We start from the raw sequence: 24,881 nt of genomic DNA on the forward strand, positions 1-24,881 counted from the left end.
CCCACTGGGTCCCCTTCCACACTGTGGAAGCTTTGTTCTTTTGCTTTTTGCAATAAATCTTGCTGCTGCTCACTCTATGGGTCTGCACTGCCTTTATGAGCTGTAACACTCACTGCAAAGGTCTGCAGCTTCACTCCTGAGGCCAGCGAGAGCATGAACCCACCAGGAGGAATGAACAACTCCAGACGGGAGGAACGAACAACTCCAGATGCGCTGCCTTAAGAGCTGTAACTCTCAACACGAAGGTCGGCAGCTTCACTCCTGAAACCAGCGAGACCACAAACCCACCAGAAGGAACAAACTCTGAACACATCTGAACATCAGAAGGAACAAACTCCGGACATGCCACTTTTAAGAACTGTAACACTCACCGCGAGGGGCTGCGGCGTCATTCTTGAAGTCAGTGAGACCAAGAACCCACTAATTCTGGACACATTACCAGTGTGATCTTGGGGGAGCTCCAGGAAAACTTCTGTACTTTATTTGGTGTCCCTCACCCCGTTAACCTGATTCTAATGCCTGAAATGCCATGGTAGGAGTTTTAGTTCATGAGAAAGAGTGGCACTTTTAGAGTGCACATGTCTCTGGGAGGTGAAATATAAGCTATGATTAACCCTTAATATCTTAATCTGAATGACTTTATAAGACACTTCTCTTTTTATTATTTATTTATTTATTATACTTTAAGTTCTAGGGTACATGTGCACAACGTGCAGGTTTGTTACATATGTACACATGTGCCATGTTGGTGTGCTGCACCCATTAACTCGTCATTTACATTACGTATATCTCCGAATACTGTCCCTCCTCCCTACCCCTACCCCACTACAGGCCCCTGTGTGTGATGTTCCCCTTCCTGTGTCCATGTGTTCTCATTGTTCAATTCCCACCTATGAGTGAGAATATGCGGTGTTTGGTTTTTTGTCCTTGTGATAGTTTGCTGAGAATGATGGTTTCCAGCTTCATCCATGTCCCTACAAAGGACATGAACTCATCCCTTTTTATGGCTGCATAGTATTCCTTGGTGTATATGTGCCACATTATCTTAATCCAGTCTATCATCGATGGACATTTGGGTTGGTTCCAAGTCTTTGCTATTGTGAATAGTGCCACAATAAATATACGTGTGCATGTGTCTTTATAGCAGCATGATTTATAATCCTTTGGGTACATACCCAGTAATGGGATGGCTGGGTCAAATGGTATTTCTAGTTCTAGATCCATGAGGAATGGCCACACTGTCTTCCACAATGGTTGAACTAGTTTACAGTCCCACCAACAGTGTAAAAGTGTTCCTCTTTTTCCACATCCTCTCCAGCACCTATTGTTTCCTGACTTTTTAATGATCGCCATTCTAAATGGTGTGAGATGGTATCTCATTGTGGTTTTGATTTGCATTTCTCTGATGGCCAGTGATGATGAGCATTTTTTCATGTGTCTTTTGGCTGCAAAAACGTCTTCTTTTGAGAAGTGTCTGTTCATATCCTTCGCCCACTTTTTGATGGGGTTGTTTGTTTTTTTCTTGTAAATTTGTTTGAGTTCTTTGTAGATTCTTGATATTAGTCCTTTGTCAGATGAGTAGGTTGCAAAAATTTTTCTCCCATTCTGTAGGTTGCCTGTTCACTCTGATGCTAGTTTCTTTTGCTGTGCAGAAGCTCTCTAGTTTAATTAGATCCCATTTGTCAATGTTGACTTTTGTTGCCATTGCTTTTGGTGTTTTCAACATGAAGTCCTTGCCCATGCCTATGTCCTGAATGGTATTGCCTAGGATTTCTTCTAGGGTTTTTATGGTTTTAAGTCTAACATGTAAGTCTTTAATCCATCTTGAATTAATTTTTGTATAAGATGTGAGGAAGGAGTACAGTTTCAGCTTTCTCCACGTGGCTAGCCAATTTTCCCAGCACCATTGATGAAATAGGGAATCCTTTCCCCATTGCTTGTTTTTCTCAGGTTTGTCAATGATCAGATGGTTGTAGATGTGTGGTATTATTTCTGAGGGCTCTTGCTGTTCCATTGGTCTGTATCTCTGTTTTGGTACCAGTACCATGCTGTTTTGGTTACTGTAACCTTATAGTATAGATTGAAGTCAGATAGCGTGATGCCTACAGCTTTGTTCTTTTTGTTTAGGATTGTCTTTGCAATGAGGGCTGTTTTTTGGTTCCATATGAACTTTAAAGTTGTTTTTTCCAATTCTGCGAAGAAAGTCACTGGTAGCTTGATGGGGATGGCATTGAATCTATAAATTACCTTGGGCAGTATCGCCATTTTCACGATATTGATTCTTTCTATCCATAAGCATGGAATGTTCTTCCATTTGTTTGTGTCCTCTTTTATGTCATTGAGCAGTGGTTTGTAGTTCTCCTTGAAGAAGTCCTTCTCATCCCTTGTAAGTTGTATTCCTAGGTATTTTATTCTCTTTGAAGCAATTGTGAATGGGAGTTCACTCATGATTTGGCTCTCTGTTTGTCTGTTTTTAGTCTATAACAATGCTTGTGATTTTTGCACATTGATTTTATATCCTGAGACTTTGCTGAAGTTGCCTATCAGCTTAAGGAGATTTTGGGCTGAGACGGTGGGGTTTTCTAGATATACAATCACGTCATCTGCAAACAGGGACAATTTGACTTCCTCTTTTCCTAATTGAATACCCTTTATTTCCTTCTCCTGCCTGATTGCCCTGGCCAGAATTTCCAACCCTATGTTGAATAGGAGTGGTGAGAGAGGGCATCCCTGTCTTGTATCAGTTTTCAAAGGGAATGCTTCCAGTTTTTGCCCATTCAATATGATATTGGCTGTGGGTTTGTCGTAGATAGTTCTTATTATTTTGAGATACGTCCCATCAATACCTAATTTATTGAGAGTTTTTAGCATGAAGCGTTGTTGAATTTTGTCAAAGGCCTTTTCTGCATCTATTGAGATAATCATGTGGTTTTTGTCTTTGGTTCTGTTTATATGCTGGATTATGTTTATTGATTTTCATATGTTGAACCGGCCTTGCATCCCAGGGATGAAGCCCACTTGATCATGATGGATAAGCTTTTTGATGTGCTGCTGGATTCGGTTGGCCAGTATTTTATTGAGGATTTTCGCATCGATGTTCATCAGGGATATTGGTCTAAAATTCACTTTTTTGGTTGTGTCTCTGCCCGCCTTTGGTATCAGGATGATGCTGGCCTCATAAAATGAGTTAGGGAGGATTCCCTCTTTTTCTATTGATTGGAATAGTTTCAGAAGGAATGGAACCAGCTCCTCCTTGTACCTCTGGTAGAATTCGGCTGTGAATCCATCTGGTCCTGGACTTTCTTTTGTTGGTAAGCTGTTAATTATTGCCTGAATTTCAGATCCTGTTATTGATCTATTCAAAGGTTCAGCTTCTTCCTGGTTTAGTCTTGGGAGGGTGTATGTGTTGAGGAATTTATCCATTTCTTCTAGATTTTCTAGTTTGTTTGTGTAGAGGTGTTTATAGTATTCTCTGATGGTAGTTCGTATTTCTGTGGGATCGGTGGTGATATCCCCTTTGTCATTTTTTATTACATCTATTTGATTCTTCTCTCTTTTCTTCTTTATTAGTCTGGCTAGTGGTCTATCAATTTTGTTGATCTTTTCAAAAAACCAGGTCCTGGATTCGTTGATTTTTTGAAGGGTTTTTTGTGTCTCTATTTCATTCAGTTCTGCTCTGATCTTAGTTATTTGTTGCCTTCTACTAGCTTTTGAATGTGTTTGCTCTTGCTTTTCTAGTTCTTTTAATTGTGATGTTAGGGTGTCAATTTTAGATCTTTCCTGCTTTCTCTTGTGGGCATTTAATGCTATACATTTCCCTCTACACACTGCTTTGAATGTGTCCCAGAGATTCTGGTATGTTGTGTTTTTGTTCTCATTGGTTTCAAAGAATGTGTTTATTTCTGCCTTCATTTTGTTATGTACCCAGTAGTCATTCAGGAGCAGGTTGTTCAGTTTCCATGTAGTTGAGCAGTTTTGAGTGAGTTTCTTAATCCTGAGTTCTAGTTTGATTGCGCTGTGGTCTGAGAGACAGTTTGTTATAATTTCTGTTCTTTTACATTTGCTGAGGAGTGCTTTACTTCCACCTATGTGGTCAGTTTTGTAATAGGTGTGGTGTGGTGCTGAAAAGAATGTATATTCTGTTGATTTGGGGTGGAGAGTTCTGTAGATTTTTATTAGGTCTGCTTGGTGCAGAGCTGAGTTCAATTCCTGGGTATCCTTGTTAACTTTCTGTCTCATTGATCTGTCTAATGTTGACAGTGGGGTGTTAAAATCTCCCATTATTACTGTGTGGGAATCTTAATCTCTTTGTAGATCTGTAAGGACTTGCTTTATGAATCAGGGTGCTCCTGTATTGGGTGTATATATATTTAGGATAGTTAGCACTTCTTGTTGAATTGATCCCTTTACCATCATGTAATGGCCTTCTTTGTCTCTTTTGATCTTTGTTGGTTTAAAGTCTGTTTTATCAGAGACTAGGATTGCCACCCCTGCCTTTTTTTGTTTTCCATTTGCTTGGTAGATCTTCCTCCATCCCTTTTTTTTGAGCCTATGTGTGTCTCTGCACATGAGATGGGTTTCCTGAATACAACACACTGATGGGTCTTGACTCTTTATCCAATTTGCCAGTCTGTGTCTTTTAATTGGAGCATTTAGCCCATTTACATTTAAGGTTAATATTTTTATGTGTGAATTTGATCCTGTCAATATGATGTTAGCTGTTTATTTTGCTCGTTAGTTGATGCAGTTTCTTCCTAGCCTCGATGGTCTTTACAATTTGGCATGTTTTTTCACTGGCTGGTACCAGTTGTTCCTTTCCATGTTTAGTGCTTCCTTCAGGAGCTGTTTTAGGGCAGGCCTGGTGGTGACAAAATCTCTCAGCATTTGCTTGTCTTTAAAGTATTTTATTTCTCCTTCACTTATGAAGCTTAGTTTGGCTGGATATGAAATTCTGGGTTGAAAATTCTTTTCTTTAAGAATGTTGGATATCGTCCCCCACTCTCTTCTGGCTTGTAGAGTTTCTGCCGAGAGATCAACTGTTAGTCTGATGGGCTTCCCTTTGAGGGTAACCCGACCTTTCTCTCTGGCTGCCCTTAACATTTTTTCCTTCATTTCAAGTTTGTTGAATCTGACAATTATGTGTCTTGGAGTTGCTTTTCTTGAGGAGTATCTTTGTGGGGTTCTCTGTATTTCCTGAATTTGAATGTTGGCCTGCCTTGCTAAACTGGGGAAGTTCTCCTGGATAGTACCCTGCAGAGTGTTTTCCAACTTGGTTCCATTCTCCCCATCACTTTCAGGTACACCAATCAGATGTAGATTTGGTCTTTTCACATAGTCCCATATTTTTTTTGAGGCTTTGTTTGTTTCTTTTTATTCTTTTTTCTCTAAACTTCTCTTCTCACTTCATTTCATTCATTTGATCTTCCATCACTGATACCCTTTCTTCCAGTTGATCAAATCGGCTACTGAGGCTTGTACATTTGTCACATAGTTCTCGTGCCATGGTTTTCAGCTCTGTCAGGTCCTTTAAGGACTTCCCTGCATTGGTTATTCTAGTTAGCCATTCATCTAATTTTTTTTCAAGGTTTTTAACTTCTTTGCCATGGGTTCGAACTTCCTCCTTTAGCTTGGAGTAGTTTGATCATCTGAAGCCTTTGTCTCTCAACTCATCAAAGTCATTCTCCATCCAGCTTTATTCTGTTGCTGGTGAGGAGCTGCATTCCTTTGGAGGAGGAGAGGCACTCTGATTTTTAGAGTTTCCAGTTTTTCTGCTCTGTTTTTCCCCCATCCTTGTGGTTTTATCTACCTTTTGTCTTTGATGATGGTGATGTACAGATGGGGTTTTGGTGTGGATGTCCTTTCTGTTTTTTAGTTTTCCTTCTAACAGTCAGGAACCTCAGCTGCAGGTCTGTTGAAGTTTGCTGGAGGTCCACTCCAGACCCTGTTTGCCTGGGTATCAGTAGCAGAGGCTGCAGAACAGCAGATATTAGTGAACAGCAAATGTTGCTGCCTGATCATTCCTCCAGAAGTTTTGTCTCAGAGGAGCACCTGGACAGGTGAGATGGCAGTCTGCCCCTACTGGGTGGTGCCTCCCAGTTAGGCTACTTGGGGGTCAGGCACCCACTTGAGGAGGCAGTCTGTTCTGAGGTCTCAAACTGTGTGCTGGGAGAACCACTACTCTCTTCAAAGCTGTCAGACAGGGACATTTAAGTCTGCATAGGTTTCTGCTGCCTTTTGTTTGGCTATGCCCTGCCCTGAGAGGTGGAGTCTAAAGAGGCAGGCAGGCCTCCTTGAGCTGTGGTGGGCTCCACCCAGTTTGAGCTTCCCAGCTTGTTTACCTACTCAAGCCTCGGCAATGGTGGGTGCCCCTCCCCCAGCCTTCCTGTCACCTTGCAGTTCGATCTGAGACTGCTGTACTAGCAATGAGTGAGGCTCTGTGGGCATAGGACCCTCCAATCCAGGCATTGGATATGATCTCCTGGTGTGCCATTTGCTAAGACCATTGGAAAAGTGCAGTATTAGGGTGAAAGTGACCCGATTTTCCAGGTGCCATCTGTCATCCCTTTCTTTGACTAGGAAAGGGAATTCCCTGACCTCTTGCACCTCCCGGGTGAGCAATGTCACTCCCTGCTTCGGCTCATGCTCAGTGCACTTCACCCACTGTCCTGCACCCTATGTCCGACACTCCCCAGTGAGATGAACCCAGTATCTCAGTTGGAAATGCAGAAATCTCCCATCTTCTGCATCGCTCATGCTGGGAACTGCATCCTGGAGCTGTTCCTATTCGGCCATCTTTGCTCCCAGAGCTTGGGTCTTGTTTGCATATGTATCCTTGGGTTCTGGTTCTGGCCAATTCATTACAGATAAATTTGCCAAATAACAATTTGTTAATTTAACTGAATTACCACATAACTAATTTACTGAACTTTTGATTCCTCAAAACCTATTTCTGTTAATCCTTTGTAAAATCTATAGCACTTATGTTTTGCAGATGCCTGCAATAAGCGATGTATTTGGGGGAGGAGGATTTTTGTGTATTCTCAATTTCAGTTTTCTGGTAATTAATGAATATCAAGGATTTTATATAAGTTTTTTCACTCTTCCAGTGAATTTTCAATCCAGTCAACTGTCTTTCTTATTTTTCTTCATTCTTGAATTGACTTTTCTCAAGAAAGGGACCCATGTATACGTAACAGATGAGGAATTTTACCTGGATATGTTTTCACGGGTGCTAACCAAACTTACCTGAATCAGATTGAATGATCCGCCCCAGTTCTTTACTTCTTCTTTTGCCTGTGCCCTGCTCCTTGTAATTTTGCAGTTCTTCCCATCAGAAGCAGTGTATGTTTCCATCCCCTGACTTTAGGCTTAGCCATGTGACTAGCTTTGGCTAATGGCATGGGTGGGTGGAAATGACAATGCCTCAGTGAGAGCCTAGGCCTTACTAGGCCTTGTGTATTTTTGTTTGCCCCCCTGTGTCTCTGCCACGATCATGAGATGATAGGCAGCAGCTGCACTACAGCTGAACTGCCAAATGAACACATACGGAACAGAACTTCTCTAGCTGACCCACCAAACTGCAGCCTGAGGAAGAGCTTCCCCAGCTCACCTGCAGACCCATGAACATGAGAATAAATGCTTCCAGTTGCATGCTGCTGAGGTTCTGTGGTTGTTAATGTTACACAAACTCTTTAGACTTGACCTGACAAATATGCATATCAAAGGAGAATAGAAAAGTCAACGTACTGGACTAAAAGTGGTTAATATTTATTAGACCTGGTACACTTACCTCATAGTTCTTTACAATGATTTTGCTGAGCATGGGCATTGAACATGTCCTTTCTGCTACCTTGAGGGCTTTGCCCTTGATTTAACTGTCTGGAAATTGTGTTTGCAAATTTCTGCCAAGTTGGCATAACTCAATTGCTTTTCTTTAAGTTCAATGGATTTGTTGATCCAGACGTGTTGAATGCTGACTTTGTGAATGTTTTACAATCCAGATTCCTTAGAGCTTCTTAATTAAGAGGAAAAGGATTAGCTGAGATTGGAAGTAGAAGCACATCTTTCGTGAACTGATAATTCAGTGGACTCGCCATTTGCCTGATAGCAAAATTGCTGAATTGGTTAATCTTGTGAATTGACTGTTGGTAATTTGACCATCTGGCAAACTATAGTTGGTGAATTGATTTTAGGTGAATTGCTGCTTTTGCACCTCGTGTGATGAGTGACAGGTGGTGGATGCTCAAGAGCTGTGGAATGAATAAAATATATCAAAATGATGTCGGCATTATTAGTTTTTATCATTTGGGAAGGGCTTGAGCCAGAAGTGAGATTGCTTGAAGCAGCCAGAAAAGAACTTATTTGAGAGCTCGAAATAGTGTTCATATATTGTCTTGCAACAAAAAATACCAAATGTCCAAACTAATACATGAAATCCATATTTGAACTTATTAATTGATATACCCTGTATTTGCATAATATCCTATGCATATTTCAAAGCCCTTTCACATTCATTACTTCATTGGCATCTCATTGTAATCCTGTGATGTCAATGAAATATGAATTAATCATTCTCAATGTACAGTTTTAGATGAAACATCATTTAGATTAGGTTTTAGCTGCAAGGATCAGAATCTAAACCAAGATAGAAGTCAAGAAGTTCACAGTCTGGCATAGAAATGTTCTCTATCTTGTTTCTCCATCCTTTATAGTATTAATTCCCAAGGTCACTGCATGGCCCCAAATGGCTGATGGAGCTCCAGTCATAATGGCAGCATCCTGTTATCCAAAAGCAGGAAGAGATGAAATAAGACATGTCCCCTTCCTTGAAGTTTCAAGGGAGGCTGGGTAATGTAATTTTCATTCCAGGTAGGCATGTGCCCTCATAAAAATTCAGGGATTCTAATACTATAGAAGGAAGAAGGAGAAAATAATTATTAGGAACACTAGTGATTTCTGCTCCAGGGTAAATCAAGCACAAAGCGTGGGCACAAACTCAGATATTCTGATTCCCAGACCAGAAGTTTCCTTCATTGTGGTTTCCCATCTCAGTTAGGTTTTACTTTATGAAAATAATTTTGTTTAGTTTTTACTTTAAAAAAAGTCGACAGATAAAATTGTATTTATCATGTATGACACATTTTGATACACACACACACACACTCATTGTGGAATAACAAAATCTAGCCAATTCACTTACATTACTTCACAAAGTTATTGTTTTTGTCGTGATAACATTTAAAATATATTCTCAGTAATTGAAGTAAAATTTACATTCAGCAAAATGTACAGACCTTAAGTGTACAATCTAATGAGTTTTGACAAATTTATACTTCTGTGAACCAACTTCCCAACAAGATGCAGAATATTTCTATCACTCTGGAAACTTCTCTTGTGACTTCTTCCAGGCAATCTCCACCCCTTCTCAGGCAGCTAGTGATCTAATTTCTATCATCATGAATTAGTTTATCCTGTCCTAAGCTTGTTTAAATGAAAGCATGTACTCTTTTTGTATCTGGCTTATTTCACTTAACATAATATTTTTGGGATTCATCCATATTGTGGGTTATGATTATTTTTATTTAGTGAGTAGCATTCCAAAATCATGTGTATATGTAAATATACATATACGTGTGTATGTGTGTGTGTATACACATTTTTTTTTCTTGTGGTGGTGGATATTGGGTTGATTTCTTTTTTCTTTTTTTTGCTGTTATGAATAAAAGCTGCTAGAAACTTTTACATTCCCATTTTTTTCTGCTTTTATTTTAGGTTCTGGGGGTACGTGTTGGGGCTTGTTACGTAGGTAAATTGCGTGTCACTGAGGCTTGGTATGCGAATGATCCCATAACCAAGGTGGTGAGCACAGTGCCCAATAGGTAGCCTTCCAACCAACACCCCCACCCACCCTCCCCCCTCAAGTAGTCCCTAGTATCTATTGTGCTCATCTTTGTGTCCAACTGTTTTCAATGTTTAGCTCCCACTTACAATTGAGAACATGTGGTATTTGGTTTTCTGTTCCTGTGTTATTTCACTTCTGATAACAGCCTGCAGCTGCATCCATGTGGCTGCAAAGGACAGGGTTTCACTACTTTTTTATGGCTGTATAGTATTCCATGGTGTATATGTGCCACAGTTTCTTTATCCAGTCTACCACTGATGGGCATTTTGATTGATTCCATGTCTTTGCTATTGTGAATAGCTCTGTGATGAACATACAAGTACATGTGTCTTTTTGGTAAAAAGCTTTATTTTCCTTTGGGTATATACCCAATAGTGGGATTGCTGGGTTGACTGATAGTTTTAAGTTCTTTGAGAAATCTCCAAACTGCTTTCCACAGTGGCTGAACTAATTTACATCCCCACCAACAGTATATAATTGTTCTCTTTTTTTCTGTAACCTTGCCAGCATCTTTTTATTTGACTTTTTAGTAATAGCCATTTGACTAGTATGAGATAGTATCTCATTGTGGTTTTGATTTGCATTTCTGTAATGATGAGTGATGATGAGCATTTTTTCATGTATTTGTTGGAGACATCTGTGTCTTCTTTCAAGAAGTGTCTGTTCATGTCCTTTGCCTGTTTTTAAACACATTTCCACTTTTTTAAAAAAGCACATACTGATAGTCATTTTTCACTGCAAAATAAATTTTCACGTGGAGGAATGCGTATAGATATAATTTTAAAAGAAGGATCTGTGTTTTTTTTTTTTTTTGAAACAGAGTCTTGCTCTGTCAGCCAGGCTGGAGTGCAGTGGCATGATCTTGGCTCACTGCAACCTTCGCCCTGCCAGGCTCAAGCAATTCTCCTGCCTCAGCCTCCCAAGTAGCTGGGATTCCAGGTGTGTGCCACCATGCCTGGCTAATTTTTGTATTTTTAGTAGAGACGGGGTTTCACCATGTTGGCCGGGCCAGTCTTGAACTCCTGACCTCAGGTAATCCACCCGCCTCGGCCTCCCAAAGTGCTGGGATTACAGGGTTGAGCCACCGCGCCCGGCCAGATCTGTGCATTCTTTCTAATAACAGGATTTAATTATAACTTGAGAAATGAGAGCATAGTCAATGGGTTAATCTTTGCTAGATTAGGAAACAAAATCAACCTCTTATGGCACAATTTATAATCTTCTGTGAACAAATACAATTTCATACCAAAAATGTTTAAACAAATTTAGTTTCCTATAACAAACATTCATAGATTCATGCTTAACAATGATCTTCCTTAGATTTATGAAACCAAATTATTCAATGTAGAAAAGATTTTGACTGACAGACTTTCACAGAAACTCAACTTCATGATGACACGTTACAAAATAAATATAGTTTCTACTTAAGTACTTGGGGCTTTTTTGTAATTATTTGCTAATTTTCCTTGTGTTTCTTTATAAAGGATAATGCTGAATTCAGTGTTTGCATGCTCAAAAGCAATGTGCCAGATCTTTTCTGAAATCTAAAAATATCTCATTATAGTTTTCTTATCAATCATTAGTTGGAACTTGTGGAATCTTGTTTCAACTCTTTCAATCAAGGCTGAGTTACTGATATTTGTGAGTAGCCCTAGTACAGGGCACATTTCATTTTATGAAGTACTCTTATGACACTTTTAAACCTTTTATTACAGAAAATTTAAAATATAAACAGGTGTGATCAAAGCAGTGTAATGAACTCCCATGTACTCAACACCCAATTTCAATGATTATTAATTCAGGACAACTTTTGTTTCACCTAAACCAGAGTATATCAATAGCAGCACTATTTACACATTGAATGAGATAATTCTTTGCTTGGGGGGACTGTCCTGTGCATTGTAGGGGGTTTCACAGCATCCCTGGCTTCTACCCACTAGATGTAAGCAGCACTCCTTTCCCAGCCAGTTTGTGACAATGGAAAATGTTCCCAGACCTTGTCGAATATCCTCTGGGGGCAAAATTGCCCCTGGTAGAGAACCATAACTCTACTATGGTGAATGATCCATAACTCATTCATACCAAAGACACAGAGAAGTGCTAATACAGTTTCCTGACACTTGTGGTCTCTATCCCATGGGCCCACTATTCTGAATAGTGTCACTTTATGTAAGGTCACATGTCTGAGTTCTTGATAAGCAGGGGGGGAGGGGTCGTTCATGAACTTCTGAACAGCCCCATGCAGAGTAAGTGCAAACATGGGGTGAATTGAATTTGTTCACAATTCCTACTGATTTCTGAACTTGTTTTCTACAAGGAAGTTTGAGATTTTCCTACAAGTGTGAGTTGTTTTCTGCAAGTTATTTCCTACAAGGAATTTGAGGTCCTAATCAGGTGGTCTGCCTGATTAGGAAGGGGAAAGGGTGAGGCTCTCTGGGGAACGAACTTCTCTCACTTGATCACTTACCTCCTCCCACGGTGTCTTTTAAGCAGTATGAACTCAGGGCTGAGCTGCCAGGCTTTAAGTTTTTTGTGGAACACCTTGGGGGGCAAGTCTACTTTGCTCGTTTTAAATTAGGTATAATTGAAACCCCAGTGGCTTAGCATTTCTCAGCATTTCCAAGCCTGAGGGTGCAGGGGAGCAGATCCTCTCCGTTTTGGAACTCCAGTGAGGCAGCAGCTCTGGCTGATAGTGTGGCCATTTGTAATGCTTCTTGATTGGCTAACTGGGAAACCTGTGTGAGCCTAGGGCCATTCTCAGGGTGTTATTTACCTCTCCGGGGTTAGACAGAACAGGCAACTGGTGAGAACAGCAAAGCCACAGAAACACTGGGGTGAGTTTTGTTTGTGACCATGGGTTTCTTTTGTACTAATGATTGATTCCACCTTGAAAGTAAAGAGAATGGTTCCAGGAAGGGTATAGCACATTACAAAGGGCTTTCGCCTCCATCTGGTCTTTGAGACAAACACAAGTGCTAGGCTCTGGGATTCAGAGATGAAGAAGGCGTGGTGTTAGTCCTTGGGGAACTTTCTTCCTCAATATTTACTGAACACCAACTTACCAAATACTGTGCTAAGAAGGCTGGGAAGATACATATCCAGTATTATTCATCCTATCTACATTCATTGAAGGCTATTGCATGGCTGGCACTGCAGTAAGCATTGGAGGTGGAGTGGTGGGCAACGATCATCTCTGCCGTAAGGAAACCCACACTCCAGTGGGCAGGTGGCCACACAAAAACAATGATAATTCAGTGTGGTAAGTGCCGGGATCCCAAAATGTCCTGAGAGAAGAGGGGCCCCTGGCAGAGGGGGCCTGTAAACTGTGGAGCTGGCTTGGAGGGGAATCCGGGGCAGGACATAGGACTGGCCCTTAACTTATCCTGGGATGGGGCTGGGAGTGGGATTTATGGCACCTACCTGTGAGGCAGGCATTATCTGCATGTTACAGTTTAGACCTTGAGTCTCTGAGAGGTTAAAGAACTTTCTAGATCTTACACAGACACTCCCTGAAAAATATGACTATAAATCCAGGAGTCCAGACTGTTAGTGCTCTCTTCTGTGAGCAGCTTCTTGGTAAAGTTCCCCAGCTGATCTGAGATTTTGGGGCTGGCGTCTGTCCTTTCTTTGTTTCTGTAACTATTTGTTCTATCAGTGATTTCCTTCTGGTTCATGGTGGTCTTTAATCACCTGAGATTGTCCCAATCATGGAAGCAAGGAAGCCTTGTGGTGTGAGTGGAAGTGATCTGGCTCCCAGGCTTAGGTGGCCTGGAGTGTTACTGTAGGAGAGGCTATGTGGATATACAAAACCTTAGCCACCTTGGACAGAGTTCAGCATGGACTGGGACAGCCTGCCAATCAGTCCCGAGCAGTCTTGGTGATGCTCTGAGGTGTTGAAAGCCTGGGCTGTGGAGAAGGATGTGTCAGAGCATGAGGGGGCACTGGGATGTGTGTGTGTGTGTGTGTGTGTGTGTAGGGGGGTGTTGGACCTTTGTTGCCACTGGAGGATGGGACTGGAGAAAGCGAAAGCACCAGTAAAGAGGAGAATCATACATGGATTAAGTTGAGCTGGGCCCTTGGAAGGGGACAAGCTCACCAAGTGACCAAGTGTAGAATGTGAGAATTAGAGGGAGAAGCAGAAATAACAGGAGATGTTGATTGTCAAAGGAGGTCCACTAGGGAGATCTCTTCTAAAGACTCTGACTGGTATGTGGAGAGGTTGAGGACACTGTTCTGCAAACCAAGGATAGAAAAGAAGGCCAGGAGCAGTGGCTGTTGCCTATAATCACAGCACTTTGGGAGGCTGAAGTGGGTGGATTGCTTGAGCTCAGGAGCTTTAGACCAGCCTGGGCAACATGGTGAAACCCTATCTCTACAAAAAATATAAAAATTAGCAGAGCATGGTGGCACATGCCTGTAGTCCTAGTTACTCAGGAGGCTGAGGTGGGAGGATCATTTGAGCTGGGGGAAGTCAAGGCTGCAGTGAGCCAAGATCACACCACTGCACTCCAGCCTGGGTGACAAAGTGAGCCCGTCTCAAAAAAAAAAAAAAAAAGGAGAAGGAAGTGGCATGAAGGAAAGCTGTAGGCACAAGATAATTTAAAACACTCATCTAACATGGAGACAGTAACACTATCCTGGCTGTTCCACATCATCCAATGAGGGACTTATTAACTTCCTAATAGAGCTCCTCCTCTAATCTGTTTCCACTGGACAGCCCTTTCCATACTTTAGTTCTACATACTACAGACTTTGTCTGATCCTGCAGACAATGGGGAATCATCAAGCATGTTCATCAACTAAAAGGAAAAACACTTTGGGACTGTTAGGGTCCTCAAAGGCCCTAACAGTCCTTCACAAATTGGTACTAATGTCTATCTACAGCTTTATTTTTTTGCTATTCTCCCCTTTATTCCAGCCACACACAAAGCATTTGTACTTGCTCTCTGCCTTCTTGGAATGCTCTTCCCTTCTACACATAACTAACTCCTACTCACCTTTCAATTTCCAACTCACAAGCATCTCAGCTATGCAAGGGCTTTCATGTAATTCACCCACTGAGTGAAGAAGTCTTTTGTATCATTTCAGATCACACCACCCAAATTGCTGCCTCTTGATGATGACCTCTTGGCTAACATACACAACATGACTGAATTCATTTTTCTGGGACTTTCTCCCAACCAGGAGGTGCAGAGGGTTTGCTTTGTGATATTTCTGTTCTTGTACACAGCAATTGTGCTGGGGAATTTCCTCATTGTGCTCACTGTCATGACCAGCAGAAGCCTTGGTTCCCCCATATACTTCTTCCTCAGCTACCTCTCCTTCATGGAGATCTGCTACTCCTCCGCTACAGCCCCCAAACTCATCTCAGATCTGCTGGCTGAAAGGAAAGTCATATCTTGGTGGGGCTGCATGGCGCAGCTTTTCTTCTTGCACTTCTTTGGTGGCACTGAGATTTTCCTGCTCACTGTGATGGCCTATGACCACTATGTGGCCATCTGCAAGCCCCTCAGCTACACCACCATCATGAACTGGCAGGTGTGTACTGTCCTTGTAGGAATAGCATGGGTGGGAGGCTTCATGCATTCCTTTGCACAAATCCTTCTCATCTTCCACTTGCTCTTCTGTGGCCCCAATGTGATCAATCACTATTTCTGTGACCTAGTTCCCCTTCTCAAACTTGCCTGCTCTGACACCTTCCTCATTGGTCTGCTGATTGTTGCCAATGGAGGCACCCTGTCTGTGATCAGTTTTGGGGTCCTCTTAGCATCCTATATGGTCATCTTGCTCCATCTGAGAACCTGGAGCTCTGAAGGGTGGTGCAAAGCCCTCTCCACCTGTGGGTCCCATTTCGCTGTGGTTATCTTGTTCTTTGGGCCCTGCGTCTTCAACTCTCTGAGGCCTTCTACCACTCTGCCCATAGACAAGATGGTGGCTGTGTTCTACACAGTAATAACCCCGATCCTGAACCCTGTCGTCTACTCTCTGAGAAATGCTGAAATGAGGAAGGCCATGAAGAGGCTGTGGATTAGGACACTGAGACTAAATGAGAAATAGAGGCTGAGTCTTGGTATTGATGCTTGGGTTTAGAATGACTGTTGAGTCCAAACTGAAAGAGCAGAATAGGTTGAAGGAAAGTTCACAGGACCTGTTAGTTGCAGATTATTCTACCTGGCCTCTCTCTTTAAAAAGTTCATTTTCATAACTTGAATAATATTTCTTTTTGTGGAGGTACTAATTTTTTACCACCATAAATAACACTGTAGTTAATATTCTTGAATAGACATTTTTAACCATGCTTCTGACTTTCTTTTAGGCTTATTTCCTAGAGTGAATTTAGTGTTAGAGTGTAAAGACTTTTGGTGCACAGTGTTACACTGAGTCACCTATCTTATGAAAGTGCTCTTGACAGAATAGAATCCTGTCATTAAACACTTTTTTTTGGATAAGAAATGATTTTACATTGTTTCAAAGTATCTTTCCTTAGGACACCAAGGGGTATTAATTACAGAGAGAAAAATGTAACTTTATAGCCCTTCCCCTCTAAACCATTGCCCAAAGTGAGTATCACCAGAAATAAGATCCATTGATGCCATGTGCCTCTTGATATGGTGCACTGGAGAGGCACACAATATCATTATTGTGCTATTCTTACCAAAAATACATAACCTGAGTCTAATCATAAAAAAACACAAGGAGAGCCCAAAGAAAGAATATTCTGCAAAATTACTGTCCTTAACTCTTCAAATGTGTAAAGATGAAGAAAGAAGAATTACTCCGGATTAAAGATAGGTGACAAGTAAAGGCAACATGTGATCCTGGATTGGATCTTGGATATTAGATAGAGGACATTTGTGAGGCAAAACTCTGTAGATGAGATAATAAAATTACATGAATGTTAATTTCCTGATTTTGATCATTGTACTGTGCTTGTCTCAAAGAATGTTCTTGGATTAGGGAATTGCTTATTGAGATATCTAGAGATGAAGGGACATCATATTGGCAGCTTTCAAACATTTCAGAAAAATTATTATTTTTATTGTATATCTTTAAGGTGAGCAACATACTGTTTTGATATACCTATACTATACACAAAGAAATTATTAGTCAAGCAAATTAACATACTTATCACTTTGCAGAGTTTGCTTTTTTTTAATGGTAAGAGTACCTAAAATCTACTCTCAGCAAATTTCCAGTATACAATACCATATTATTTACTATAGTCCTTATGTTGCACGTTAGATCTCCAGACTTGTTTATTCTATGTAACTACAAGTTTGCATCCTTTGACCTACTTCTCCACACTTCCCCTGTATCAGAAAATTTCTACCCATCTGTTTGTCTACATATCTATTTATTGAGAGAATGAAGGATAAAGAAAATGTGGCAAAATACCAGTATTTGGGAAATCTGGATTAAGGGAAAACAAGAATTCTTTTTTGGAAGTTTTTGTAGGTCAAATCATTTTATAACAAAAAGTTAATAATAGGGGAGGGGTGAGGGATGAGAAATTATTTAATGGTTACTGTGTACACTATTTGGGTGATGGCTACACTAAAAATGCAGACTTCACCAGTGTATAATATATCCATCTAACAAAACAACATTTGTACCCCCAAATCTATAACAATAAAAATAAAGTTTTGTAAATTAGAAAGACATCTTACCGTTGTTTAATTTGCATTTGTAATTTTTTGCAAGGGTGAACGTTTTTATATTTAATTGGTTTTGAGCCTTATTTACAAAGTTTTCAATGTTTAAAAGCTGACATTTCTTTACAGTAAAATCTATCAGTTTTAAGTTTTATATTTTATTTTTCCTCTTTTATTTTTAGTTGACACTTAATAATTGTACATATTTATGGGATACAGAGTGATATTTTGACACATGCACACAATGTAAAATGATCCAGGATAATTAGTTTTTAAAATGATTTATTCCATTGTTTTTGTGTTTAGATTATCCTACACCATTAATTAGAGACATATTTTCTTTGAAAAATTACTTAATTTTTTATTTTACTTTTGTGCAAGGGTAATCTTCATTGAGTTTTAAATAAAATAAAATGAAAAGATACACAAGTGAAAAGTGTCATTTCATTCCTTTCCCCATTTCTACTTTCCCCCTTTCTCTTTTGGTTTCCTTAGTTTCCTGTATTTTTTTCAGAGTTTCTTTTTTTGAGACAGAGTCTTGCTCTATTGTCCAGGCTGGAGTGCAGTGGCATGATCTCAGCTCACTGCACCCTCTGCCTCCGAGGTTCAAATGATTCTCCTGCCTCAGCATCTGAGTAGTTGGGACTACTTGCACGAGCCACCATGCCCGGCTACTTTTTGTACTTTTAGTAGAGATGGGGTTTCGCCATGTTGGCCAGGCTCATCTTGAACTTCTGGCCTCATGTGATTAGCCCAATCCAGGTCTCCCAAAGTGCTGGGATTACAGGCCTGAACCACCTTGCCCTGCCTCTTTCAGAGTTTCTTTAAGCAAATACAAGTATAATATGTATGTTCTCATTTATTTCTACCTTTTACATGAGTGATCGCATACTATATAAATGCATCTGAAACTTATTAACAGTGTATCTGGGAGTTTTAAAATATTTGAACAAGGAAATAGTCTTCATTCTTTTCTTATGGTTTTGTGGTATTCATAAAATGAACATACCATTATTTTCTTTTTTAAATTTATTCCTTCTAAAAAAAACCCGGGATACATGTGCAGAATGTGCAGGTTGTTTACATAGGTATATGTGTGCTATGGTGGTTTGTTGCACCTATTGACCTGCCCTCTAAGTTCCCTCCCCTCACCCCCCACCCCCCACCAGGCCCTGGTGTGTGTGGTTTCCCTCTCTGTGTCCATGTGTTCTCATTGTTCAACTTCCACATATAAGTGAGAACATGTGGTGTTTGCATACCATTATTTTCTTAGGTAGTCTTCTACTGATGGGTATTTGGATTGTTTTCCAATAGTGTGGCAGCAAATAACCTTAATTTAAATATGTAAAACTAATCTGTAAGTTATATTTCCAAAAATATAACTGCTGGATCAAATGTAAGTTTTTCAAAGCTGGAGATTTCACATGTCCTGATTTTAAAATATATTACAAAGCTATAGTAATTAAAACAGTGTGGTACTGGCATAAAGACAGACATAGATCAATGGAATAGAATAGAGAGCCCAGAAACAAATCCACATGTATATGATCCACTGTTTTTTGACAAGGGTGCCAAGAATACACAATGAGGAAAGAACAGTCTCTTCAGTAAATGGCATTAGGAGAACTGAATATCCACATGCAGAAGAATGAAGTTAGACCCTTATATCACCCCATACACAAAAATCAACTCAAAATGGTTTAAAGATTTAAATGTAGAACCTGATACTGTAAAACTCCTAAAAGAAAACATAGGAAACGTAGGGGAAAAGCTTTATGATGTTGAGTTTTGTAATGATTTTATGGGTTTGACAACAAAAGCATAGGTAACAAAAGCAAAAATAAAAATGCAAGACTATATCAAACAAAAAAGGTGCACAGCAAAAGAAACAATCAACAGAGTGGAAAGGCAACCTAAGGAATGGAGGAAAATATTTGCAAGCCATATATCTGCAAAGGGCTAATCTCTAAGATATATAAGGAACTCATAAAACTCAATAGCAAAATAACTAATAGCCTGATTTAAAAATGGGCTAAGAACTTAAATAGACATTTCTCTAGAGAAGATATACAATGACCAACAGTTATATGAAAAGGTGCTCAACATCATGAATCATCCAGAAAGTATGTATTTCTTTGTAATTGGATAGAGATGACCACATTGCCCTTCACGGTAGTCATACCAACTTGTACTCTCACCAACAAATTTGTCTTTCCTGCAAAATGTATTGTTAAATTCTGAGATTTTGCTAAACTGATAGATGAAAAATGGGAGCACAGTATAATTTAAATTTATATTTCTCTTATGTTGAATAACGTTGAAATAATTTTATTTATTTATTTTTTCTCAAACAGGTTCTGACAGATCTTTTCATATATTTAAAGGCCATTTGTAGTTTTTGTAAACTGTTTCTATTATTTATTCATTTTTGGGTTGTGGTTCTTATTATATTCTAATAATTATTTATATATAAAAATTAGTCCTTTCCAAAGTGAACTGTAGATTTTTGTCCTGGTCATTGGTCTTTTGACTTTGTTTATGATATTTTTTAACATACAGAAGTCTTTTCTTTTTATGTAAATTATCATTATTTTCCTTTATGGCTTCTGGAGTATCCAGAGCCACGTTGTTTCTTATTCTGGAAGTTGTACAGAATGTTTTAATATCTGGTGGGCTAGGTCCTTTTTGTTGCTCTACTTTTTCAAACTTCTGGATATTTTTAAAAATATGTTTGAAGTCAAATGTATATTTTATAAATACTTATAAATGTATTTAGAAAGAATAGACACTATAATGCTATGAGTCTTCCTATCCAAAACCATGATACATCTTTCCATTTGTTCATGTCTTCTTTTGTGTTCTCCAGCAGAGTTTTAACATTTTTTTGCCCCCACAGGTCATGCACATTTCAAGTGTTGCCTATTATAGGGAATTGTTTGACATAGGTATAAAAGCCACTGATTCCACATATTATTTTTTTGCTACCTATAACACATGTCAATGCAAATAGGCATACAACTGTCATACAGCAAACTCAGTTAAGTCTCCACTCTATCCTTTGGCATTCTGATGAACACCTTGCATAAAAGAGTCATTCCAAAATAGTCTGCAGAGTTAGCCAACCATCTAGTTGGATCAGGCAACAGAATCACCAACTGAACTCACAGGACCAAATAGAGCTCTTCTTGAAAAGCATCTGGCTGTGATGCTTGCTAGAATCATTTTGTAACCTTCTTATTATCGAACATGTAAACATATATCAAAATAGACAGTATAGTATAAAGAATCTCTTTTACCCATAACATAATTTCCACAGATAACTCATGGCTGAGCTTGTTTTATTTATATCCGCATCTACCTCTTACCTCATCCCCCATAACATTTTGAAAAAAACTTAGGCATTATGTAATTTATTTTGTAAATGTTTCAGAATATATCTTTAAAAGATAATGACTCCTTAAAAATTTATCCAGAATAGTATTATAACTCTAATGGTGAATGGAATCATATCATTATGAAATGTTCCAGTTATAGTAGTTTTCTGCTTTTAAATATATTTTGTATGATATTATTATAGCTTCACCAGAGGTCTTTGAGTTTGGATGGGTAAGTCTTTTTCCATTCTTTAACCTTCAACTTTTCAGTGTCCTTGTGTTTTAGGTGTGTTTCTTGTTAACAGTATAGGTTTGAATTTCATCTAGTATATCCATTTTGGTTTAAAATTAGATGATTTATTCCATTCTCATCAAATATAATAACTGATAAATTTGCATCTAGACCTACAATCTTACAAACACATTCCAATTGTTTCATCTGTTCTTATATATTTTGATTTAATCAAACATATTCTGTTTTCCTTTATTTTTAATTTTTAAAATTTTCAACTTTTATTTTAGGTTCAGGGGTACTTGCACAAGTTTGTTACATTGGTATATTGTGTGATGCTAAAGTTTGGGGTATGATTGATAATATCACCAAGGTACTGAGCATAGTATCTAATAGGTAGTTTTTCAGCCCTTCCCCCCTCTTCGCTCCCCACTCTAATAGTCCCCAGTGTCTACTGTTCCCATCTTTGTGACCATGAGTACCCAATGTTTAGCTCCCACTTATAAGTGAGAACATGTGATATTTGGTTTTCTATTCAGGCATTAATTTGCTTAGGATAAAGACCTCCAGCTGTATCCATGTTGCTGCAAAGGACATGATTTTGTTATTCTTTATGGCTGCATAGTATTCTATGGTGTATATGTACCACATTTTCTTTATCATTCCATCATGGATAGGCACCTAGGTTGATTCTATGTCTTTGGTATTGTGAATAGTGCTGAAATGAACATACAAGTGCATGTGTCTTTTTGGTGGAACAATTTATTACCCTTTGAGTATATACCCAACAGTGAGATTGCTGGATTGAATGGTAGTTCTGTTTTAAGTTCTTTGAGAAATCTCTAAACAGCTTTCCACAGTGGTTGAACTAATTCACATTCCCACCAGTAGTGTATAAATGTTCCCTTTTCTCTGCAGTCTCCCCAGCATCTATTTTTTTTTTAATAATAGCCATTCTGACTTCTGTAAGATGATATCTTATTGCATTTCTCTAATTATTAGTGATGTTGAGCATTTTTGCATATGTTTGTTGGCTGCTTTTATGTCTTCTTTTGATAAGTGTTTGTTCATGTCCTTTGCCCACTTTTTAGTGGGACTGTTTGTTTTTTACTTGCTGATTTGTCAAAGTCCCTTATAGATTCTGGGTATCAGACCTCTGTTGGATGCATAGGCTGAAAATACTTTCTCCCATTTTGTAGGGTATCTGTTTACTGTGTTGATAGTTTCTTTTGCAGTGAGAAGCACTTTAATTAGGTCCCACTTGTCAATTTTTTGGTTGTTGTTGTTGAGATTGTTTTTGAGGTGTTAGCCATAAATTCTTCACCAAGGTTGATGTGCAGAATGATATTTCCTAGGTTGTCTTCTAGGATTTTTATATTTTGAGGTCTTACATTTAAATCTTTGAGCCATCTTGAGTTAATTTTGCATATGGTAAAAGGTAGGGATCCTATTTCATTTTTCTGTATATAGCTGGCCAGCTTTCCCAGCACCATTTATTAAACAGGGGATACTTTCCCCATAGCTTATTTTTGTCAACTTTGTCAAAGATCAGATGGCTGTAAGTGTGAGGTTTTATTTCTGGGCTCTCCATTCTATTCCATTGGTCTATGTGTCTGTTTTGTATTAGTACCATGCTGTTTAGGTTACTGTAGCCTTATAGTATAGTTTTAAATCAGGCAATATGATGCCTCCTGCTTTGTTCTTTTTGCTTAGGATTCCTTTGGCTATTCAGGATTTCTTTGGGTTACATTATAAATTTTAGAATTTTTTTCCTAAATCTGTGAAAAATGACATTGGTAGTTTGATAGGAGTAGTGTTGAGGCTGTAGACTACTTTGGGCATATAGCCATATTAAGGATGCCAGTCCTTCCAATTCATGAGCATGGACTGTTTCCCTTTTTATTTGTGTGATCTCTGATTTTCTTCAGCAGTGTTTCATAATTCTCCTTGTAGAGATCTTTCACTCCCTTGGTTAGAGGTCCTCCTAGATATTTTATTTTTTGGTGGCAATTGTGAACGGAATTGTGTTCTTGATTTGGCTCTCAACTTGTATGTTGTTGGTATGTAGAAATGTTATTGATTTTTGTACACTGATTTTGTATCCTGAAACTACAGAAGTAGTTTATCAGTTCTAGCAGCCTTTTGGTGGAGTCTTTAGGGTTTTCTAGGCATAAAATCATATCATCAGCAAACAGAGATAGTTTGGCTTTTTCTTTTCCTATTTGGATGCCGGTTATTTCTTTCTTTTTCCTGATTGCTCTGGCTAGAACTTCTAGTACTATGTTAAATAGGAGAGGTGAGAGTGAGCATTCTTGTCTTGTTCCAGTTCTGAAAGGGAATGCTTCCAACTTTTTGCATTCAGAATGATGTGGGCTGTGGGTTTGTCATACCTGGCTCTTATTATTTTGAGGTATGTTCTTTTGATGCCCAGTTTGTTGATGGTTTTATTGTGAAAAGCTTTGGCTTTTATAGAAAGCTTTTCCCATGTATCTATTGAGATGATCATATGGCTTTTGTTTTTAATTCTCTTTATGTGGTGAATCACATTTATTGATTTGCGTATATTGAACCAACCTTGCATCCCAGGAAGAAAACCTACTACATTGTGATGAATTAACTTTTTGATATGCTGCTGGATTCAATTTGCTAGTATTCTGTTGAGGATTTTTACATCTATGTTCATCAGGGATATTGGCCTGTGATTTTCTTTTTTCAGTGTCTTTGCTAGATTTTTGTTATCAGGGTGATGTTGGCTTCTTAAATAATCTGTTTCCCTTTTCTGCTTTTCTTAGTTGGGAAATTACTTATTATTTTAGTTTTTCTTTAGGTCTATTCTAGAGATTAAAAATTTATCCTCAACTTGTAGAAGTTTAGGGTTGATTAGTACTTCAGTTCCTCTGGGATTATCTTACAGTTCACTAATTCTCTTTAGTTATGTCTAATGTGCTATTAAAATCATTCACTGAGATCTCAATTTTAAATATTATATCTTTCATTTCTGGAATTTATAGTTAGTCCTGTTATACAGCTTTCAGTTCTGTCTTGAAATTTTCAAACTTATCATTTAAGTATTTTTTTTTCCAAGAAAGTAAGTATATTTTCTGAACTCTTGTCTGAGTGGTATTCTTTTGCTTTTATTCAAGAATCTCATGCTCAATGAAATTTTTCATATGTAAAGCCAAAGTAAGTTAATCTGATTTCCTTCTTTGTGTATTCTACTAGGATCTTGATTAAAAACATATTCTAGAAAATGAAACAAGACTGAAAATATACAATTTGAATATGGTATAGGATATTATGTGGATGTTTCTGAAATTGATGTTGGGAGTATAATTTGATAAAAAGCTTGTTGAAAGCAACTTGACATTATCTAAATGAAAAATGTTTACATCCTTTGAACTAGTATCCCACTTGTGAAAATATATCCTAGAAATCTATTTGTACTTGTGAATAAGGATTTTCAATGTGGTAATTCTTATAATAGTAAATACCTAGAAACACCCTAAATGTCTATATATTTAAGAGCTGTTAAATAAATAAGTTTACATGCATCCATCTGGAATACCACACATAACTAAAAAACTATTAGGCAAATTCATACATGTTGCTTTGGAAGATCACCAAGATATATCCTTAAATGAAAACAATGAAAATGAAAATATACCAGGGAGCTGATAACTTTGGATAGCATGTTCGTGTGTGTGTGTGTGTGTGTGAGAGAG

General features: G+C 38.6%; 1 protein-coding gene across 1 annotated transcript; it reads left to right on the forward strand.

The window, feature by feature from the left end:
* The first annotated feature begins 15,046 nt into the window (after window positions 1-15,046).
* On the forward strand, window positions 15,047-15,958 carry OR4X2 (olfactory receptor family 4 subfamily X member 2). The gene has a single exon (XM_521911.6). The coding sequence runs from the start codon at window positions 15,047-15,049 to the stop codon at window positions 15,956-15,958; it is 912 nt and encodes a 303-aa protein (XP_521911.3).
* The last annotated feature ends 8,923 nt before the right edge of the window (window positions 15,959-24,881 follow it).

The sequence above is a fragment of the Pan troglodytes genome, chromosome 9, assembly GCF_028858775.2.
Source record: "Pan troglodytes isolate AG18354 chromosome 9, NHGRI_mPanTro3-v2.0_pri, whole genome shotgun sequence".
Taxonomy (NCBI): domain Eukaryota; kingdom Metazoa; phylum Chordata; class Mammalia; order Primates; family Hominidae; genus Pan; species Pan troglodytes.